This window comes from Plecotus auritus, assembly GCF_963455305.1.
Source record: "Plecotus auritus genome assembly, chromosome: 3".
Lineage (NCBI taxonomy): Eukaryota > Metazoa > Chordata > Mammalia > Chiroptera > Vespertilionidae > Plecotus > Plecotus auritus.
This window is the reverse complement of record NC_137772.1, coordinates 2,738,582-2,755,582: the sequence shown is the minus strand read 5'-3', so window position 1 is coordinate 2,755,582 and position 17,001 is coordinate 2,738,582. Positions and strand designations below refer to the sequence as shown.

Genomic DNA, 17,001 nt, shown 5'->3' with positions numbered 1-17,001 from the left:
CCACCTGCGAAGGAAGAGCAAGGATCTTGGAGAGAATGACAACTCGCGGGCGGGAGCGGCAGGGCGGGCGTCGCTGGCACCCGGATTCGTGTCACGGAATTGAGCGGCCCGTTCACGGGTGGTCGGGCGTCCGACCGGAGGAGGCCTCTGGCCCCTCATTTGTTGAGCTTTTACGACGTGTCTGGCAGTGTTCCGGGCTCCCCGAGTCATTCACTGATCTTCACGGTCACCGTGGGGGCAAGTCTGTTGTTCTCTCCACGTCTCACCGCGGCCCCGGGCACGGAGGCCTTGCCCGTGACGAGGGTCCGGGGCCCACACCTGTGCTTCTTAGCAGGGTGATGAGTGAGCACCTGTAAAGCGAGGATCGGAAGTTAGGTCAAAGGACCAGCTAGGGATCTTATAAAAACAACTAGGGGCCCAGTGCACGAATTCGTGCACCTTGACAGGAACTGTGGGCTGTGAGGCTGCGGTGGGCACAGGGTCGGGTCTCGGCCCAACCTCCGTGCCCCTGCCTGGCCCCTCCTGCCGCAGCCCCCGGTCCCCTGTCTGCCGGCAGCACCGCTCCCGCCGCTGCTGCTCCCGGGCGCTGACGGCACCAGCCCCGCTTGCACCCGCTGGCGGCGCAGAGTCATTGGATCCGGCACCAGCAGCAGGTGTGAGTGGCGGCTGCTGCCCTGATCGCCCCTCAGGAGCAGGGGGAGGTGGAGAAGCCCTGAGGGGCGATCGGGGCCGGCAGCTGCCGCTCGTACCTGCCGACGGCACCGAGCGATCAGGGCCGGTGCCAGCAGCAGGTGCAAGCGTGTGGCGGGAGCAAAGAATTTTCAGTCACCACCAGAGGCTCCCCCCGATGACAGGGACGGGCACCCCACCTTCGTCTGGCGCCCCCACTCACCTGCTCCACCATCCCGCCGCAGCCAATGCCCGTCATGTTCTGTGCACGCCCCCTGGTGGTCAGCGCACGTCATAGTGACCGGTTGTTCAGTTGCTCCGCCGTGAGGTCTATTTGCATGTTAGGGTTTTATATCTATAGACAGCCCTTGAAATGGAAACTCAAGGCATAGCTGAAGGAACGAGTAAGCCGGAAAGTCGAGTTGAAGACAGTCCTAGGATTAACGGCAGACGTGCCAAGGAGAGACCACGAAGCAGCACAGCGAGTGACGGAGCGGATCGCCCCGCAGGGGAGAAGATCCCCCGATAAAAGCCACGGGAGGAGGTCATCGGCAGGAAGGCCGTGAATCGGTATTGGAGATAAAGTGGCTGGTAATTCCCCCCCCCCCGCCCCCCGAAAGCGAGGAAGATTGTTCTCAGGTTGAAAAACTGTGCCACCTGCTGGGCCGGAATGAAGACAGATGGCACGCACATCCCGAGCCTTCCTTGTGAAACGCAGCGTCCAGGGCGAGGAGCGAGTCTGGAGCCCTTCGGGGGACGGAACTGCTCACCGACTCACGGGAAGGTCCGCGTAGCAGTGGCTCTGGGGACAGCTAGGAGCGTCTTGAATTCTGTGCCTCGTCGGTCACTCAGCGTTGAGGGCAAAATGCAGACACTGTTAGAGGCTGCGAGGACGCGGAGTGTTTGCCCCACGGAGACCACGTGGAAAGAAAACAGGATATTTCTGAGCAGGAGGAAAACGAACCCGGAAGGATGCTAGCAAAGAGACCTAAGACACAGGATGAGTTACAAGTATTTGAATCAGTAACACGTTCCTCCTTTTAAAAAAAAAATGGATTTCAGAGAGAGAGAGAGAGAGAGAGAGAGAGAGAGAGAGAGAGAGAGAGAGAGAAACACTGATGTGAGAGAGAAACGTCGATCCGTTGCCTCCGGTAAGCGCCCTGCCTTGGCACCGAACCCCGCAACCTGGGCATGTGCCCTGACTGGGAATCCATGCGTTTTGGGGGAGACCATGACTTCGTGCTTCCGTAAGCCACGGGCCCGGGAGCAGCGCATCGTATAGCTCGCCACGTGTCTGACGACCCCCTCCTTTCTCTCACGTCCCCGCAGCTTCCTCTGGGTGCAGCGCCGTCCCTGGGAATACACTGATCGGCTGTTTATACCCCGGGGCCGCGCTTCTGCTTCCTGGAGGCTGCCGGCCTCCGGCCTCCGCAGGCCTGGCCTCCGCTCACAGACGCTGCTTCTCCGGGTACACGCGGGAGCAGCAGTGTGGGTAGCGTGGGCTTTTATTCTTTCCGGGGGCCGGAGCATCCTCAGGTGGTGAGGCCCGTGTGTCGTCATTTCCAGCGCTGCTGGAGAACCGAACTCTTTTCCATGACGTGTGCGGGGCTGCCGGCGGCGCGCGGGCCCCGGCTGGGCTGCCGTTCCGGGCGACGGCCCGATCGCCTGCTGTCACGGGTCGGGTGTGCATCCGTGTCCCCCCCCTCCCCCCCCCACCCCTGGGAGGTTGTTGGGCCGTTTTATCACCTTCTCCCCATTTCTGTCCCTTCCTTGCCCTAGGCCTTCCCGCCGTCTGAGGCTCGGCCGTAGCTCCCGGTTCCAGCGGCTGCCGGCGACCGCCCTGGGCCCGCACCCCCGGCCAGCACCCCCGGCCAGCACCCCGTGGCCCTCACCCCCCGGCCAGCATGGGGACCGCCCAGGTAGGTTAACTTTGCATGTTTTCCTGTGTTCTTCCTTACTTACCCACCATGGACACCCGTAACATGATGGGACCAGTGCCAGGTGTTTAAACAGAGTAACGGCCGTCACGGCAGCCCTCCTTCCACCCGCGCGGTGACACCATCGTAGCAGCGGCGAAGCGTGTCCTTGGCGGCGGCGCGTCTGCGGGCAGCGGCTGGATGGACCGACGGCCAGGCCTCGGCCGGGTGCACACGCTCGGGCGAGTTTCCCTGGTCAGGTACCGATCTCCTCCGGAGGCATTTCTGGACTTGGCTGTTTCGACAGCCATGCAGGTATTAGGGATCTTCCGTGTACGTTTCGCCGGGATTTCCAGGAAAACGCACCCGCCCCCTCCCGCCGAGGCTGCGCACTGACACCTGCTCTGAGACTCCCCTTCAGCGGCTGTTGGACACCCGACGGCCCGTGGCGGTTCCCTTCCTGCCGTGGTGCCGCCGAGGGGCCCTCCTGTCCCTCCGTGTGCGTGCGAGACGCACGGGCCGCCTTTCACTCGCTTCAGTGTGATCGGCGTTTCTCCCACCCCGGGGGTCGCAACCAGGGGTGCCCAGGCCCCGCGTGCACAGCAGGTGCGTCCCGCCCGCGGCCCGTGAGTTCCCGCCTGACCGTTCCCATGAGTCCCTGCCTAACCGTTCCCGTGAGTCCCCGCCTGACCGTTCCGTTCCCGTGGGCCAGAGGGACGCTCCCCGGGCCTGTGAGTCCCCGCCTGACAGTTCCTGTGGGTCCTCGCCTGACCGTTCCGTTCCCGTGGGCCAGAGGGACGCTCCCCGGGCCCGTGAGTCCCCGCCTGACCGTTCCCGTGAGTCCCCGCCTGACCGTTCCCGTGAGTCCCCGCCTGACCGTTCCCGTGAGTCCCCGCCTGACCGTTCCCGTGGGTCCCCGCCTGACCGTTCCCGTGGGTCCCCGCCTGACCATTCCCGTGAGTCCCCGCCTGACCGTTCCCGTGAGTTCCCGCCTGACCGTTCCCGTGAGTCCCCGCCTGACGGTTCCCGTGGGTCCCCGCCTGACCGTTCCCGTGGGTCCCCGCCTGACCGTTCCCGTGGGTCCCCGCCTGACCGTTCCCGTGGGTCCCCGCCTGACCGTTCCCGTGGGTCCCCGCCTGACCGTTCCCGTGAGTCCTCGCCTGACCGTTCCCGTGGGTCCCCGCCTGACCGTTCCGTTCCCTGGGCGAGAGGGACGCTCCCTGGGCCTGACTCCGCCTCAGCGTCAGCCGCCAAGGCCCACCTTTGCCACATTCGCGCAGCCGTGCAGCCACATTTCATGGAACACCTTCTCAGCGCCGCACCCTGCTCGGCCTGGGTGGCTTCGGGATCTGTGCGGGGCCCGGGCTCTGCTCGCTCCGGCCTGCCAGCTCCCGTCGTGCGTTCCCGAGGAGGATGTCACCCGGCGCCCCGATTCTGGGCCCGCTTCCTATTTGGGGAGGCGCTCGCTGGGGTCCGTGGTGCCTGCATCCTCCCTCCTTCCCGCCGGGAGCATGGACGAGAGCTGCTTTTCCGTCCCCCGTGCCTGCCGAGGTGTCAAGTGTCCCGTGTGTGTGAGCTGTGCTGTGTGGGGCGCGGTGACCCTGGGGGCGCTGGTGCGGGGCTCTGGGAAGGACCCCGTGAGAGGGCGTGTGGTCATGGATGTGAGGCTGTGTAGTTGCAGGTGTGAGGGCATGTGATTGCGGGTGAGAGGGCGTGTGATTGCGGTGTGAGGGCTTGTGGCCATGGATGTGAGGGCTTGTGGTCATGGATGTGAGGGCGTGTGATTGCGGGTGTGAGGGTGTGTGATTGCGGGTGTGAGGGTGTGTGGTCGCGGGTGAGAGGGCGTGTGGTCGCGGGTGTGAGGGCGTGTGATTGTGGGTGTGAGGGCGTGTGGTCGCGGGTGTGAGGGCGTGTGATTGCGGGTGTGAGGGCGTGTGGTCGCGGGTGTGAGGGCGTGTGGTCGCGGGTGTGAGGGCGTGTGGTCGCGGGTGTGAGGGCGTGTGGTCGCGGGTGTGAGGGCGTGTGGTCGCGGGTGTGAGGGCGTGTGGTCGCGGGTGTGAGGGCGTGTGATTGCGGGTGTGAGGGCGTGTGGTCGCGGGTGTGAGGGCGTGTGGTCGCGGGTGTGAGGGCGTGTGATTGTGGGTGTGAGGGCGTGTGATTGCGGGTGTGAGGGCGTGTGCTCGTGGGTGTGAGGGCGTGTGATTGCGGGTGAGCAGGGGTCAGGCTTCCTGCCGGTCAGGTCTCTGTGAGGACGGGACGTGTCAGGCACCGTCCACTCTGATCCATGTCCGCACGTCAATGACTCCCGGGTGCGGGGACAGTCCGCACCCACAGGCACGCTGGAGGCACGCTCGCGCCTGCGGCTTTACACGGTGACGGTGCGAGCGGCGGGAAAAAGACGTGCGCGTTGGAACCAGCGTGGGCAGGCGCTGTGCCAGCCCCGAGCCCACAGCCCAGCCGCCTGCCCTTTCCTGGCGAGAGCACGTTGCTCAGACCGGCTTTTGTTGGGGAAGCAGCGGCGCTGAGTGCGGAGGCTGGCCCCCACGGCGTGCGCCGCACCGCGCTGGGCGTGTGGGCGGGTCTGGCGTCCGAAATGGTAGACTCCCCAGAATCCTCAGCTGAGGGTGCTTCTTCCTGATCTCGTGGAGAGAGGAAGGGAGAGACCTCGCCGTGCGAGGACCTCAGCCTCCGCCGTCCGTCCTCCCGCCAGCGGTGAGGGCGCTGTGCTCCGGTGGCTCATTCTTCCCAACGGGCGGCACTGCCCGGGAGGCCGTTCCTTGGAAGCAAGGACCTCAGACTGAGTCTCCGTGAACTCGGCGAGGCTGTCCATTCAGGGTTGCGTGTGTGCGTGCACATGTGTTTGTGTGTGTGTGTCTGTGTGTATATATGTGTGTGTCTGGCTGTGTGCTGTGTGTGTCTGTGTGCGTCTGTGTGTATATGTGTGTGTCTAACTGTGTGTTGTGTGTGTCTGTGTCTGTGTGTCTCTGTGTGTGTATGTGTGTATGTGTGTGTCTGGCTGTGTGTTGTGTGTGTCTGTGTCTGTGTGTCTGTGTGTGTATATGTGTGTGTTTGGCTATGTGTATATGTGTGTGTCTGGCTGTGTATTGTGTGTGTCTGTGTCTCTGTCTGTGTATGTGTATATGTGTGTGTTTGGCTGTGCATGTATGTGTGTGGCTGTGTGTGTATATGTGTATGTGTGTTGTGTGTGTCTGTGTATATGTGTGTGTTTGGCTGTGTGTGTATGTGTGTATGAGTGTGTCTGGCTGTGTGTGTGTCTGTGTCTCTGTGTCTGTGTGTGTATGTTTGTGTGTATGCGTGTATGTGTGTGTCTGGCTGTGTGTTGTGTGTGTCTGTGTCTGTGTGTATGTGTATATGTGTGTGTTTGGATATGTGTATATGTGTGTGTCTGGCTGTGTATTGTGTGTATCTGTGTCTCTGTGTCTGTGTATGTGTATATGTGTGTGTTTGGCTGTGCATGTATGTGTGTGGATGTGTGTGTATATGTGTATGTGTGTTGTGTGTGTCTGTGTATATGTGTGTGTTTGGCTGTGTGTGTATATGTGTGTGTGTATGCGTGTATGTGTGTGTCTGGCTGTGTGTTATTTGTGTCTGTGTCTCTGTGTCTGTGTGTGTGTCTGTGTGTGTTTGGCTGTGTCTGGCTATGTGTTGTGTGTGTCTGTGTGTATGTGTCTGTGTGTATGTGTCTGTGTATGTGTGTGTGTTTGGCTGTGTGTTGTGTGTGTATGTGTCTCTGTGTGTGTGTGTGTATGTATGTGTTTGGCTGTGTGTGTATGGGTGTGTGTATGTGTGTATGAGTGTGTCTGGCTGTGTGTTGTATGTGTCTGTGTCTCTGTGTCTGTATGTGTCTGGCTGTGTGTGTGTCTGTGTCTCTGTGTCTGTGTGTGTGTGTATGTGTGTGTTTGGCTGTGTGTGTATGGGTGTGTGTATGTGTGTATGAGTGTGTCTGGCTGTGTGTTGTATGTGTCTGTGTCTCTGTGTCTGTGTGTGTGTATATGTGTGTGTTTGGCTGTGTGTGTATATGTGTGTGTATGCGTGTATGTGTGTGTGTTTAGCTGTGTGTGTGTGTCTGTGTGTATATATGTGTGTTTGGCTGTGTGTGTATGGGTGTATCTGGCTGTGTGCTGTGTGTGTAGAGAGCGGGCTGGGTGGAGTAGCTTCACTTATGCCTCATGTTTAATCCTCACCTGAGGTCATGCATTTATTGGACAATCCATCCTTATTTGAGCATCTGGCAGTTAACCTTTGCCCACACATTTGCACACTATAGTCATGGTTAATTAATGCGTTATGGGTTTAACAACAAAAGTTTTTTTTAAAAAATATGTTTTTATTGATTTCAGAGAGGAAGGGAGAGGGAGAGAGAGAGAAACATCAGTGACGAGAGAGAATCATGGATTGGCTGCCTCCTGCACACCCCACACTGGGGGTTGAGCCTGCAACCTGGGCATGTGCCCCAACCCAGAATCGAACTGTGACCTCCTGGTTCATAGGTCGATGCTCAGCCACTGAGCCACACCAGCCGGGCACAACAAAAAGTTTAATAAGCATCTAAATACCAATTTTAAAAGTGTTTATCCATTTGTAAGCATTTAACTTAATTCATAGTCTCACAGAGTAGATTCTCTCAGACACTGTGTTCCGAACTTATGATAAACACAGACACAATATCACAATGGTTACAACACTGATGTAAACCCTCTTGTTATAAGATATTATAAAATGTTATACTTTTTAAAATCCGCATCTGAGGACATGTTTTTTACTGATTTTTATGGAGAGGGAGGGAGGGAGAGAGAAACGTTGATGTGAGAAACATCGATTGGTTGCCTCTTGTATGCACCCTGACCAGGGATCAAACCCATAGCCTGAGTACGTGCCCTGACAGGGAATTGAACCCGCAACTTCTTGGTGTCCGGGGCAGTGCTCCAATGGAGCCACCAGCCAGGGCCAAACATTCTACTTTAATTAAACATTTAAAGATGTGGGGGGGGGGGGGCGGGATAAGAGGCCAAGCAACGGACGTGCGTGCCTGCACATGAGCGTCACCCACGACACGGACGGTAGGGGGCCAGGGCGTGTGCTGGGGGTGGGAGCGGCCGGGAGAGGTTGACGGGGGAAGGAGACGCATGTAAAGAATTAAGTTTAAAAAAAGGGAAAAAAGGACGCAGGTGGGCAAAGCCGGGTGCAGGTGTGAGGCGGGGGCAGCTGGTCTCATACCATCACCGCGTCCTTCTCCACAGGAGCAGCTGCAGCCGCGTGGCCCACCCCGCATTCTTCCTCCCTGTGCGTTCTCTAGTTTGGAACGCGCCGTCGTGTGGAAGCTCCGCTCCCACGCCGTTTACGTGCGGGTTTAGGCTTCACCCCCAACACACCTGAAGGCCAGCGCACCCTGCGGGGATGGGGTGCGGGGATGGGGTGGGTGCGGGCCTCGGGGACAGGACGGGGCGTGGGCCTCGGGGCAGGGATGGGGTGCAGGGACAGGACGGGGTGTGGGCCTCGGGGACAGGACAGGGTGTGGGCCTCGGGGACTGGACGGGGTGTCGGCCTTGGGGCGGGGATGGGACGGGGTGTGGGCCTGGGGGGATGGGGCGGGGTGCAGGGTGGGGGCAGGGGTGGGCCTCGGGGACAGGACGGGGTGTGGGCCTCGGGGCGGGGATGGGGTGTGGACCGGGACGGGGACTGAGGCGGTTCAGACACAACCGCTGCTCCGCCGCTTGGCCTCGTCCCTCCACGCAGCAGCTCCCATTTTGACCCCCCGGGCCCTGGTGCCTGATCCCCGGTGGCTCAGGGTTACGGGAGGTTTGTTTTTATTGCCAGGATGGTGGCTTTTTTTTTTTTTTTTTTTTAAGGTTCGTACACCCTGTATTATGACGGCACGCTGCCCTGGTCTGTTATGATAAAAACGTGCGTGTCCCTTTAAACACGTCCGTGGTGAACAGGAAGGCTGAGGGCTTGGTCTCCTAGGAGACAGGGCCCGCTCCGCCAGGAGGGCTGGCTAATTTGTCATTTTGGAATAAACCTGCCTTTGTGACAACTGGTGCTGCTAAACGCTCGGGCCCTTGCTCTCGGCTAATGGCGTGTGGCCGCTCCGTGGCAGCCCCTGTCCGTGGTAGCTCCGTGGCGGCTCCATGGCTGCTCCGTGGCAGTGCCTGTCTGTGGCGGCTCCATGGCGGCTCCGTGGCCGCTCCGTGGCAGCGCCTGTCCATGGCAGATCTGTGGCGGCTCCGTGGCAGCGCCTGTCCGTGGCGGCTCCGTGGCAGCACCTGTCCGTGGCAGATCTGTGGCGGCTCCGTGGCAGCACCTGTCCATGGCAGATCTGTGGCGGCTCCGTGGCAGCGCCTGTCCATGGCAGATCTGTGGCGGCTCCGTGGCAGCGCCTGTCCGTGGCGGCTCCGTGGCAGCACCTGTCCGTGGCAGATCTGTGGCGGCTCCGTGGCAGCGCCTGTCCGTGGCGCCCCGGCTTCCTCAGAACTGTTTGTCTCACTCAGACTTTTAGTCACTTCTCTGCTATCACAGTAAAATAAGGAACATGATTGCATGTCACGAGCAGAGCCGTGCTTAACAGAAGCCCCGAATACTACCACATGCCTGTGGCTTCTACGTATTAAAGTCAATAACAAGTGGTCACCCGGTTATATTTGTCTTTTTTAAATTTTATTTATTTTTATTGATTTCAGAGAGGAAGGGAGAGGGAGAGAGAGATAGAAACATCAGTGATGAGAGAGAATCATTGACCGGCTGCCTCCTGCATGCCCCCTGCTGGGGACTGAGCCCGCAACCCAGACATGAGCCCTGGACCGAAATTGAACCCGGGACCCTTCAGTCTGCAGGCCGACGCTCTCTCCACTGAGCCACACCAGCCAGGGCTTTTCTTGGTGTCTCAATTCCGTTCTTAACCCTTTGTACGCCATAAGCGTCTATAGATGCTTTAAAAAAATCATCTTCCGTGAGAATTTTCAACTGAAAATATTCAAGAACACCCGAATTGTGAGTAATATGTTTATTTTTATGATATTCATGGCAAATTGATTGTTTTAGTTCAATTCAAAATATCGTGGCGTGTGGGGATGGTTCTGGTTTGGACCCGTGGCAGCTAACTGGGTAGGCACTTGGTGGTAATCCTTCTCTCCCGAATGCCATTGGGGAACGCGGGCTCTTACCCCTCGTCCTTCACCTCGTGCTGCTGCGAGCGGTGTGATGTCCTGATGCCCCCCCGCCCCCGGAAGTCCCCCCACCGGGGCTCTCCCACACGTTGGCGCCGGCACCTCTGATGTGAACCTTGCTCTCTGGGTAAATGCAGGATGTTGCGTGTGCCTCTGGACCGACTCGCTGTCTTCCAAGGCCTGCAGTGGGGAAGGGCGTCCCAGGGCAGCGGGCGGGGTGCAGGCGCCGGCCCCACGCCGCCAAGACAGGCACCCGCGTTGCGGAGGGCACCCGGCAGCCAGGGTCAGGGGCTTCAGTCCTCACAGACGTCTGGTTTCCGCACCTGTCACCTGACGTCCAGGGCGCGTCGTCACCCGCCTCCCGTGGTTCCCGCCGCGATGCCAGGCTCTCTGCGGGCTTGAGGGTGGCTCTCTCCTTCGCTTGTATGTGGTCTTCTCTGTGCGTGTCTGTGTGTGTCTGCACATGCCTGCATGTGTCTGCAGATGTGTGTGCACGTGTCTGACTGCGTGTGTCTGTGCATGTCTGTGCATATCTGTGCGTGTCTGTGCATGTCTGTGCGTGTCTGTGCATGTCTGTGCGTGTCTGTGCATGTCCGTCTGTGTTCAGACTTCTGATCAGGACTGTGGTCAGTATTGGACTAGGGCTCCCCCGAATGACCTCGTGTTGACTTGCTGACCTCTGTGCAGGCCGTATCTCCCAATGGGGCCACGTTCGGAGGGGCTGAGGGTTAGGGCTTCAGCATGTGGGGCGCAGTTCAGCCACAGCACCGTGTTCCGAGCCCTTTCCTTACGACGTCTCTGTTCTCCATGGATGTGTGTGTTCTGAGCAGCCCTGGGCACCCAACACCGAGCCCCAGAGATGCCCGCTGAGTGAAGGAGTGACTGGAAGGAGTGAGCTGGGGCAGAGGGGCGGGGCTGGCTCAGGGCAGTGCCCGGGGGGGGGGGTCTGGGTGGGCACCCACGGAGGAGGGTCCCGACAGTGTCTGTCCAGCGAGCGCCATGCAGGCCGCGGCGAGTTCCAGGTCCTGGGGATACAGCCAGGGACATGCGTGTGGGGATGGAACAGGGACAGTGGCAGCAAGCAGCTAGTTACTCATTGCTGAGGTGTTGTTTTCTTAATTTAAATTCTCTGTTGTTGAGAGTATTACGCGAGTCTCTTTTTCCCCCCATTGACCTCTCCCCACCCACTCCCGCCGCCAGCACACGCCCTCACCCCCTGCTGTCTGTGTCCATGGGTTCTGCTTATACACGTGCACACAAGTCCTTAGGGTAATCTCCTAGCCCCCCGCCCCCCGCCCCTTCCCTCTGAGGTTTGACAGTCTGTTCGATGCTTCTCTGTCTCTATTTTTGTTCACCAGTTTATGTTGTTCATTGTATTCCACAAAAGAGTGACCATTGCCGAGGTTTTATCCCAGGAACAGGGAGGCAACCCATCGATGTGTTTCTCTCGCATCAATGTGTCTGTCTTTCCCTCTCTCTCCCACGCTCTCTAAAAATCAATGGGAAAATATCCTCGGGTGAGGAGTAAAATCCTATCTAATAAAGAGGGGATATGCTAATTAACCATCACTCCATCACAAAGATGGCTGCACCCACAGCTGAGGCCAAGGTCCCATAAGGAGCCTTAACAAGCAATCAGCAGGGACCTGAGGCTACGCCCTCCCCCGCCCCCGTGGGGCTTGACAGGGGACCTCAGGCTGCCTTCCACACCTGGCAGGACTTGACAGGGGACCTGAGGCTGCACCCCTCTGCCTGGTGGGCCTTGACAGGGGACCTCAAGGTGCACCCCCAGTGCTGGGTCGGGGGAACTCAGGCCGCGCCCCCCGCCCAGGGGGGACCTGAGGCTGCACCCCCCTGCCAATGGGGCTTGACAGGGGACCTGAGGCTGTTCCCCGCTCCCGGTGCCGGGCTGGGGGACCTGAGGCTGCGCCCGCCCCGCCCCCCCCCCCCCGCCTGGTGGGGCTTGACGGGGGACCTAAGGACATGCCCCCCACCCAGTGGGGCTTGACAGGGGATCTCAGGCCGTGTCTCACACCTGGCGGGGCTTGATGGGGGATCTCAAAGCATGCCCCCCACCCCGGTCTGGGCTGGGGGACCTCAGGCCACATCCCCCATCCTGGCACAGGGTCAGGGGACCTGAGGCTACGTCCCCTGCCTGACAGGGCTTGACAAGAGTGGGACTAGCCAGGTCTGGATCTATCCCAATGGGGGGTGGGGGCGGCCGGATCTGGGTCTCACGCGATTTTGAGGTGCATGTGGGTGGGTGGGTTCTTGACTGGGTTCCGCGGTGAGCCCCAGACTCTGACAGGAGGAAGGTTTTCATATACATTTTACTAATTTTCTTTCATCTCTGACACTTCTATTATAGGGAAAGGGCAAATAGCAATATTAAATTATTTCCTCTAATTAATCCCCTTTTAATGTGAACGAATTTCGTGCACCGGGCCACTAGTAATAAAAATAAAAACTTATGAAATTTAATGTACTTTGCTCTATCCTGTGTGTTTTGTATGCTTTCTTCCATTCTTCCCCAAAGAAATTTAGAAGGAATTTGTTCTCAGTGCTTACATTTTATGTCAAGTACTATTTTGACGTCTCTTTCTCATTCAGTTTCAAAGCTAGACCTACTGAGAAAGGCGAAGAGACACTACCCTCACACTCCTGCCTACAACGCCGCTTCTGCCCAAGGAAAGCGCTTCTCGTGTGGAAGCGTTATTGACGCACATTTTAGACACCACACGATGCTCCCGTGTGGTGTGGGAACCCCGCCATCTTCAGTTCGTGCCGCCATCGCCACTGTTTAGAACGTTGTCACTGCAAGAAACCCTGTCCTCTTCCCGTCACCCCCGCCCGGCGCCCCAGCCCGACCGCTCCGCGTCTGCAGCTTCCCTGTGGTCACTGGGAACGGGATTGTTGCCCACTTAGTACAGGTTTCCAAGGTGGAGTTCATGTATATCGGAGCGTGTATCCGAACGTTATTCCTTTTTTTAAAAAAATATATTTTCTTGATATTTTACAGAGAGGAAGAGAGAGGGATAGAGAGTTAGAAACATCGATGAGAGAGAAACATCGATCAGCTGCCTCCTGCACACCCCCTACTGGGGATGAGCCTGTAACCAAGGTACATGCCCTTGACCGGAATCGAACCTGGGACCCTTCAGTCTGCAAGCCGACGCTCTATCCACTGAGCCAAACCGGTTAGGGCCGAACGTTACTCCTTTTTAAAACTTCTATTTATTTCTTAATTTTTAAAAACGAGAGCATTTGAATTGTTCTGATTGTGGAGCAGGCCCGCCGCGTGAACCCCAGCCCTTTGACCGTGTCGGTGCATGCTCCGCGGAGTCCCGCACCCACCTCCTGCGGCCGTCACTTCTGGCGGCCTCGCCGTCTTTTCGCCATCGTCATTCGTTGCTGAATCAGTCCTGAAACCGTACTGTGCTTTTCCCTAAGAGTTTGATAGTCTGAGGTAAAGGCCTTTTCTCCATTGGGAGCTGAATTTTGTTGATGGTATGAGATGAGGGTCCCACTTCATTCTTTTCTTTCCCCTTAAAGATGTATTTTTATTGGTTTCAGAGAGGAAGGGAGAGGGAGATAGGACATCAGGGATGAGAGAGAATCATGGATCCACTGCCTCCTGCATGCCCTCTACTGGGGATGGAGCCCGCAACTGGGCATGTGCCCTGACTGGGAATTGAATTGTGACCTCCTGGTTCCTAGGTCGACGCTCGACCCCTGAGCCACGCTGGCCGGGCCATCCAGTTGTCCCCTGTTGTTGGTTGAGAGGCTCTCCGGCCCCATTCGGTGGTTTTGGTGAAAATGATTTGCCATAAAACACGGGTTTAGCCTGGATTCTCAGTTCTGGTGCCTCGACCTCTTTTTGGGCCGGTACCACACCGTCTAGATCACTATTGCTTTTGAGTCCTTCCACTTCGTTGTTCCTTTTGAAGCTGGTGTTGGCTATCCTGGGCCTCACGAAATCCCGCGTGAATTTTAGAATCACCCTGTCAGTCTCTGGGAAGAGGACAGTTGGGCTCCTGGGAGGGTCACCTGGGATCCGTAGGCGTCTGAGCAGCGTCGCCACCTCACCCAGGTGACGCCTTCGAGCAGGGATGGCTTTCCATTTGTTTGGGTCTTTGACTTCTCTCAACAATGTTTTGTCGTTTTGGAGAATGTCTTCACTGCTTTGGTGAAATGTATCCCTAGGAATGTTATTCTTTAAAAAAAAAAGTATTTTTATTGATTTCAGAGAGGAAGGGAGGGGGAGAGATAGAAACATCAATGATGACAATCATGGATCTGCTGCCTCCTGCATGCTCCCTACTGGGAATGGAGCCCGCAACCCGGGGCATGTGCCCTTGACCGGAATTGAACCCAGAACCCTTCAGTCTGCAGGCCGACGCTCTATCCACTGAGCCAAACCAGCGAGGGCTATTATTCTTTTACATGCCGTTGTAAATGGAATTGTTTCCTTGGTTTTATTTTCAGATTGTTCATTTCAAGTATATAAAATTACAATTGATTTTTTTTTATATCGATCCGGTGTTCTTCAACCTTGCTGAACTCGTTTATTCTAATTGTTTTTAATTGATTTCTTAGGATTGCTTACACACATGAGCATGTCATCAGAAAATTAATAGCTCCCCTTCTTCCTTTTCAATCTGGAGGCCTTTCATTTCCTTCCGTTGCCCGGCTGCCCGGCCAGGACCTCAGGACAAGGTGGCACAGAGGTGGCGAGAGCCCCCACCCTGGTCTTGTTCCTGATCTTAGCTGTTCGCCGTTAGGAGGGGTGTTGGCCCTGAGCTTTCTGTACACGTCCTTTATCAGTCTGAGGGAGTTGCCTTCTATTCTTAGCGTGTTGAATATTATCAAGAATGTCTGATCATTTTTATATGTTGCTGGATCATTGGCAGTTTTTGCATTCATATTCATAAGCAAAATTGAACCGCAGCCTTTTTGTTCTTTTTTCTTTTTCTTACGATGTCTTTGTCGGATTTTGGTGTCGGGGTAAACTGGTCTCCTAAAGTGAGTTGGAAGTGTTCCCTTCGCTTACATTTTTGGGAATGTATTAACATTCTGTGAAGCATTAGCACTAATTCTTCCGTAGATTTTTGGCGGAATTCCGTGGAGAAGCCGTCTGGGTCCAAGCTTTCCTTGGTGGACAAGGTGTTGTGACGAATTCATTGTCCTCCCTTGTCGTAGGCTCGTTCTCCGTGTCCGTTCCTTCTGGAGTCAGTTCTGGGAGTTTGTATCTTTCTCGGAATGTGTCCCCTTCGCCTAAGGCTGTCGGCAGGCACTCCTTCTCCTTTCTCCAAGGTCTGTGGCAGTGGTCGGCAAACCCATTAGTCCACAGAGCCAAATATCAACAGTACAACGATGGAAATTTCTTTTGAGAGCCAAATTTTTTAAACTTAAACTTCTTCTAACGCCACTTCTTCAAAATAGACTGGCCCAGGCCGTGGTATTTTGTGGAAGAGCCACACTCAAAGGGCCAAAGAGCCACATGTGGCTTGAGAGCCGCACTTTGCCGACCATGGGTCTGTGGCAGGGGTGGGCAAACTTTTGACTCGAGGGCCACAATGGGTTCTTAAACTGGACCGGAGGGCCGGAACAAAAGCATGGATGGAGTGTTTGTGTGAACTAATATAAATTCAAAGTAAAGGAGCGGAGGGGAGAGCAAGAGAACCCTCCGCTCTTTCGGCTCCGCGGGCCGGATAGAACAGCCGAACGGGCCGGACCCGGCCCGCGGGCCGTAGTTTGCCCACGGCTGGTCTATGGCAATGTCTTCTTTCATTTCTGGTCCTAGTAATCCCAGCCTTCCCTTCTTTCCTTGGTCAGCCTACCTAAAGATTTGTCGGTTTTGTCCATCTTTTCGTAGAACCAGCTGTTGGTCTCACTTTTCTTTGGTTTTTATATTCTCTGTTTCAGACGGTCCTGTCCCACCTGCAGTTCCCCTTCCTAATGTGCTCTTCTCCCAGCGTCTCAGGGCGGGAGGTTAGCATTCACGGCCACGCATTTCCCTCCAAGAACAGCGTCTGCTGCACTCAGTACGTTTTGTTATGTGTGTCTTCATTTCCATTGATGTCAAAGTATTTCCCATTTGATTTGTTCTCCATCCATTGGTTATTTAGGGGTGTGCAAATTTCAACACGTTTGCAAGTTTCCCAACTTTCCCCTGTTACTGATTTCGAATTTTACTAGAGGCCCGATGCATGGATTCATGCACCGGTGGGATTCCCTCAGCCTGGCCTGCGGGGATCGGGCTGAAACCAGCTCTCTGACATCCCCCGAGGGGTCCTGGCTTGTGAGAGGGCACAGGCCGTCAGGCTGAGGGACCCCAGTGGTGCATGATTGGGGCTCAGGGGGGACTGCGGGAGGGCTCCAGGGCGTGTCTGGCTTATCTCGCCCAGTCCCGATCGGCCGGACGCCAGCAGCAAGCTAACCTACCGGTCAGAGCGTCTGCCCCCTGGTGGTCAGTGCGCGTCATAGCGATTGGTCGATTGGTCGAATGAACTGTCGGACACTTAGCATATTAGGCTTTTATTATATAGGATTCCACTGTGACCAGAGATCGTAACTTTGGTTATTTCTGTCCTCGTCCGTGTGTGGAGCTGTTTTACGGCTCAGCGTGTTGGCCTGTTCTGTGGAACGTTTCACGTGCCCTTGAGACGACTGTACATTCTGTTGCATATTTGGGTGGGATGGTCCCTGGTGTCTGCTAGGCCTCGTTGATTTATTTATTTATTTATTTAAAATTTCTTTTTTTGAAATATATTTTATTATTGATTTTTACAGAGAGGAAGGGAGAGGGATAGAGAGTCAGAAACATCGATGAGAGAGAAACATCAATCAGCTGCCTCCTGCACACCTCCCACTGGGGATGTGCCCACAACCAAGGTACACGCCCTTGACCGGAATCGAACCTGGGACCCTTCAGTCCGCAGGCCGACGCTCTATCCACTGAGCCACACCGGTCAGGGCTCGTTGGTTTATAATGTTGCCCACATCCTCTGTCTCCTGTCTAGTTGACCAGCCCCTTGTGGAAAGTGAGGTGCTGAAGTCCTCAGTGGGCATCGTTGAGCACCTCCCTTCGTGTCTGTCAGTCCTTGCTCCTGTGTTTTGTTCTGTTACCAAGGGGCATGTGCATTTACAATGGTTACATGTTTCTGATCGACGGACCCTTTTGTCATCCCAAAACACCCCCTTTTTCTCCAGTGACGGTTTGATTCACGGCC

General features: G+C 56.5%; 1 protein-coding gene across 3 annotated transcripts in view; it reads left to right on the top strand.

The window, feature by feature from the left end:
- The window catches only part of DLGAP2 (DLG associated protein 2), a 282,363-nt gene that overhangs the window by 36,490 nt on the left and 228,872 nt on the right, over positions 1 to 17,001 (top strand). For all 3 annotated transcript variants that reach the window (XM_080659612.1, XM_080659611.1, XM_080659609.1), the window contains exon 2: positions 2,449 to 2,588. In XM_080659612.1, the coding sequence (XP_080515738.1) occupies positions 2,574 to 2,588 (15 nt within the window). In that variant the 5' untranslated portion in view covers positions 2,449 to 2,573. The remainder of the gene's footprint in view (positions 1 to 2,448; positions 2,589 to 17,001) is intronic.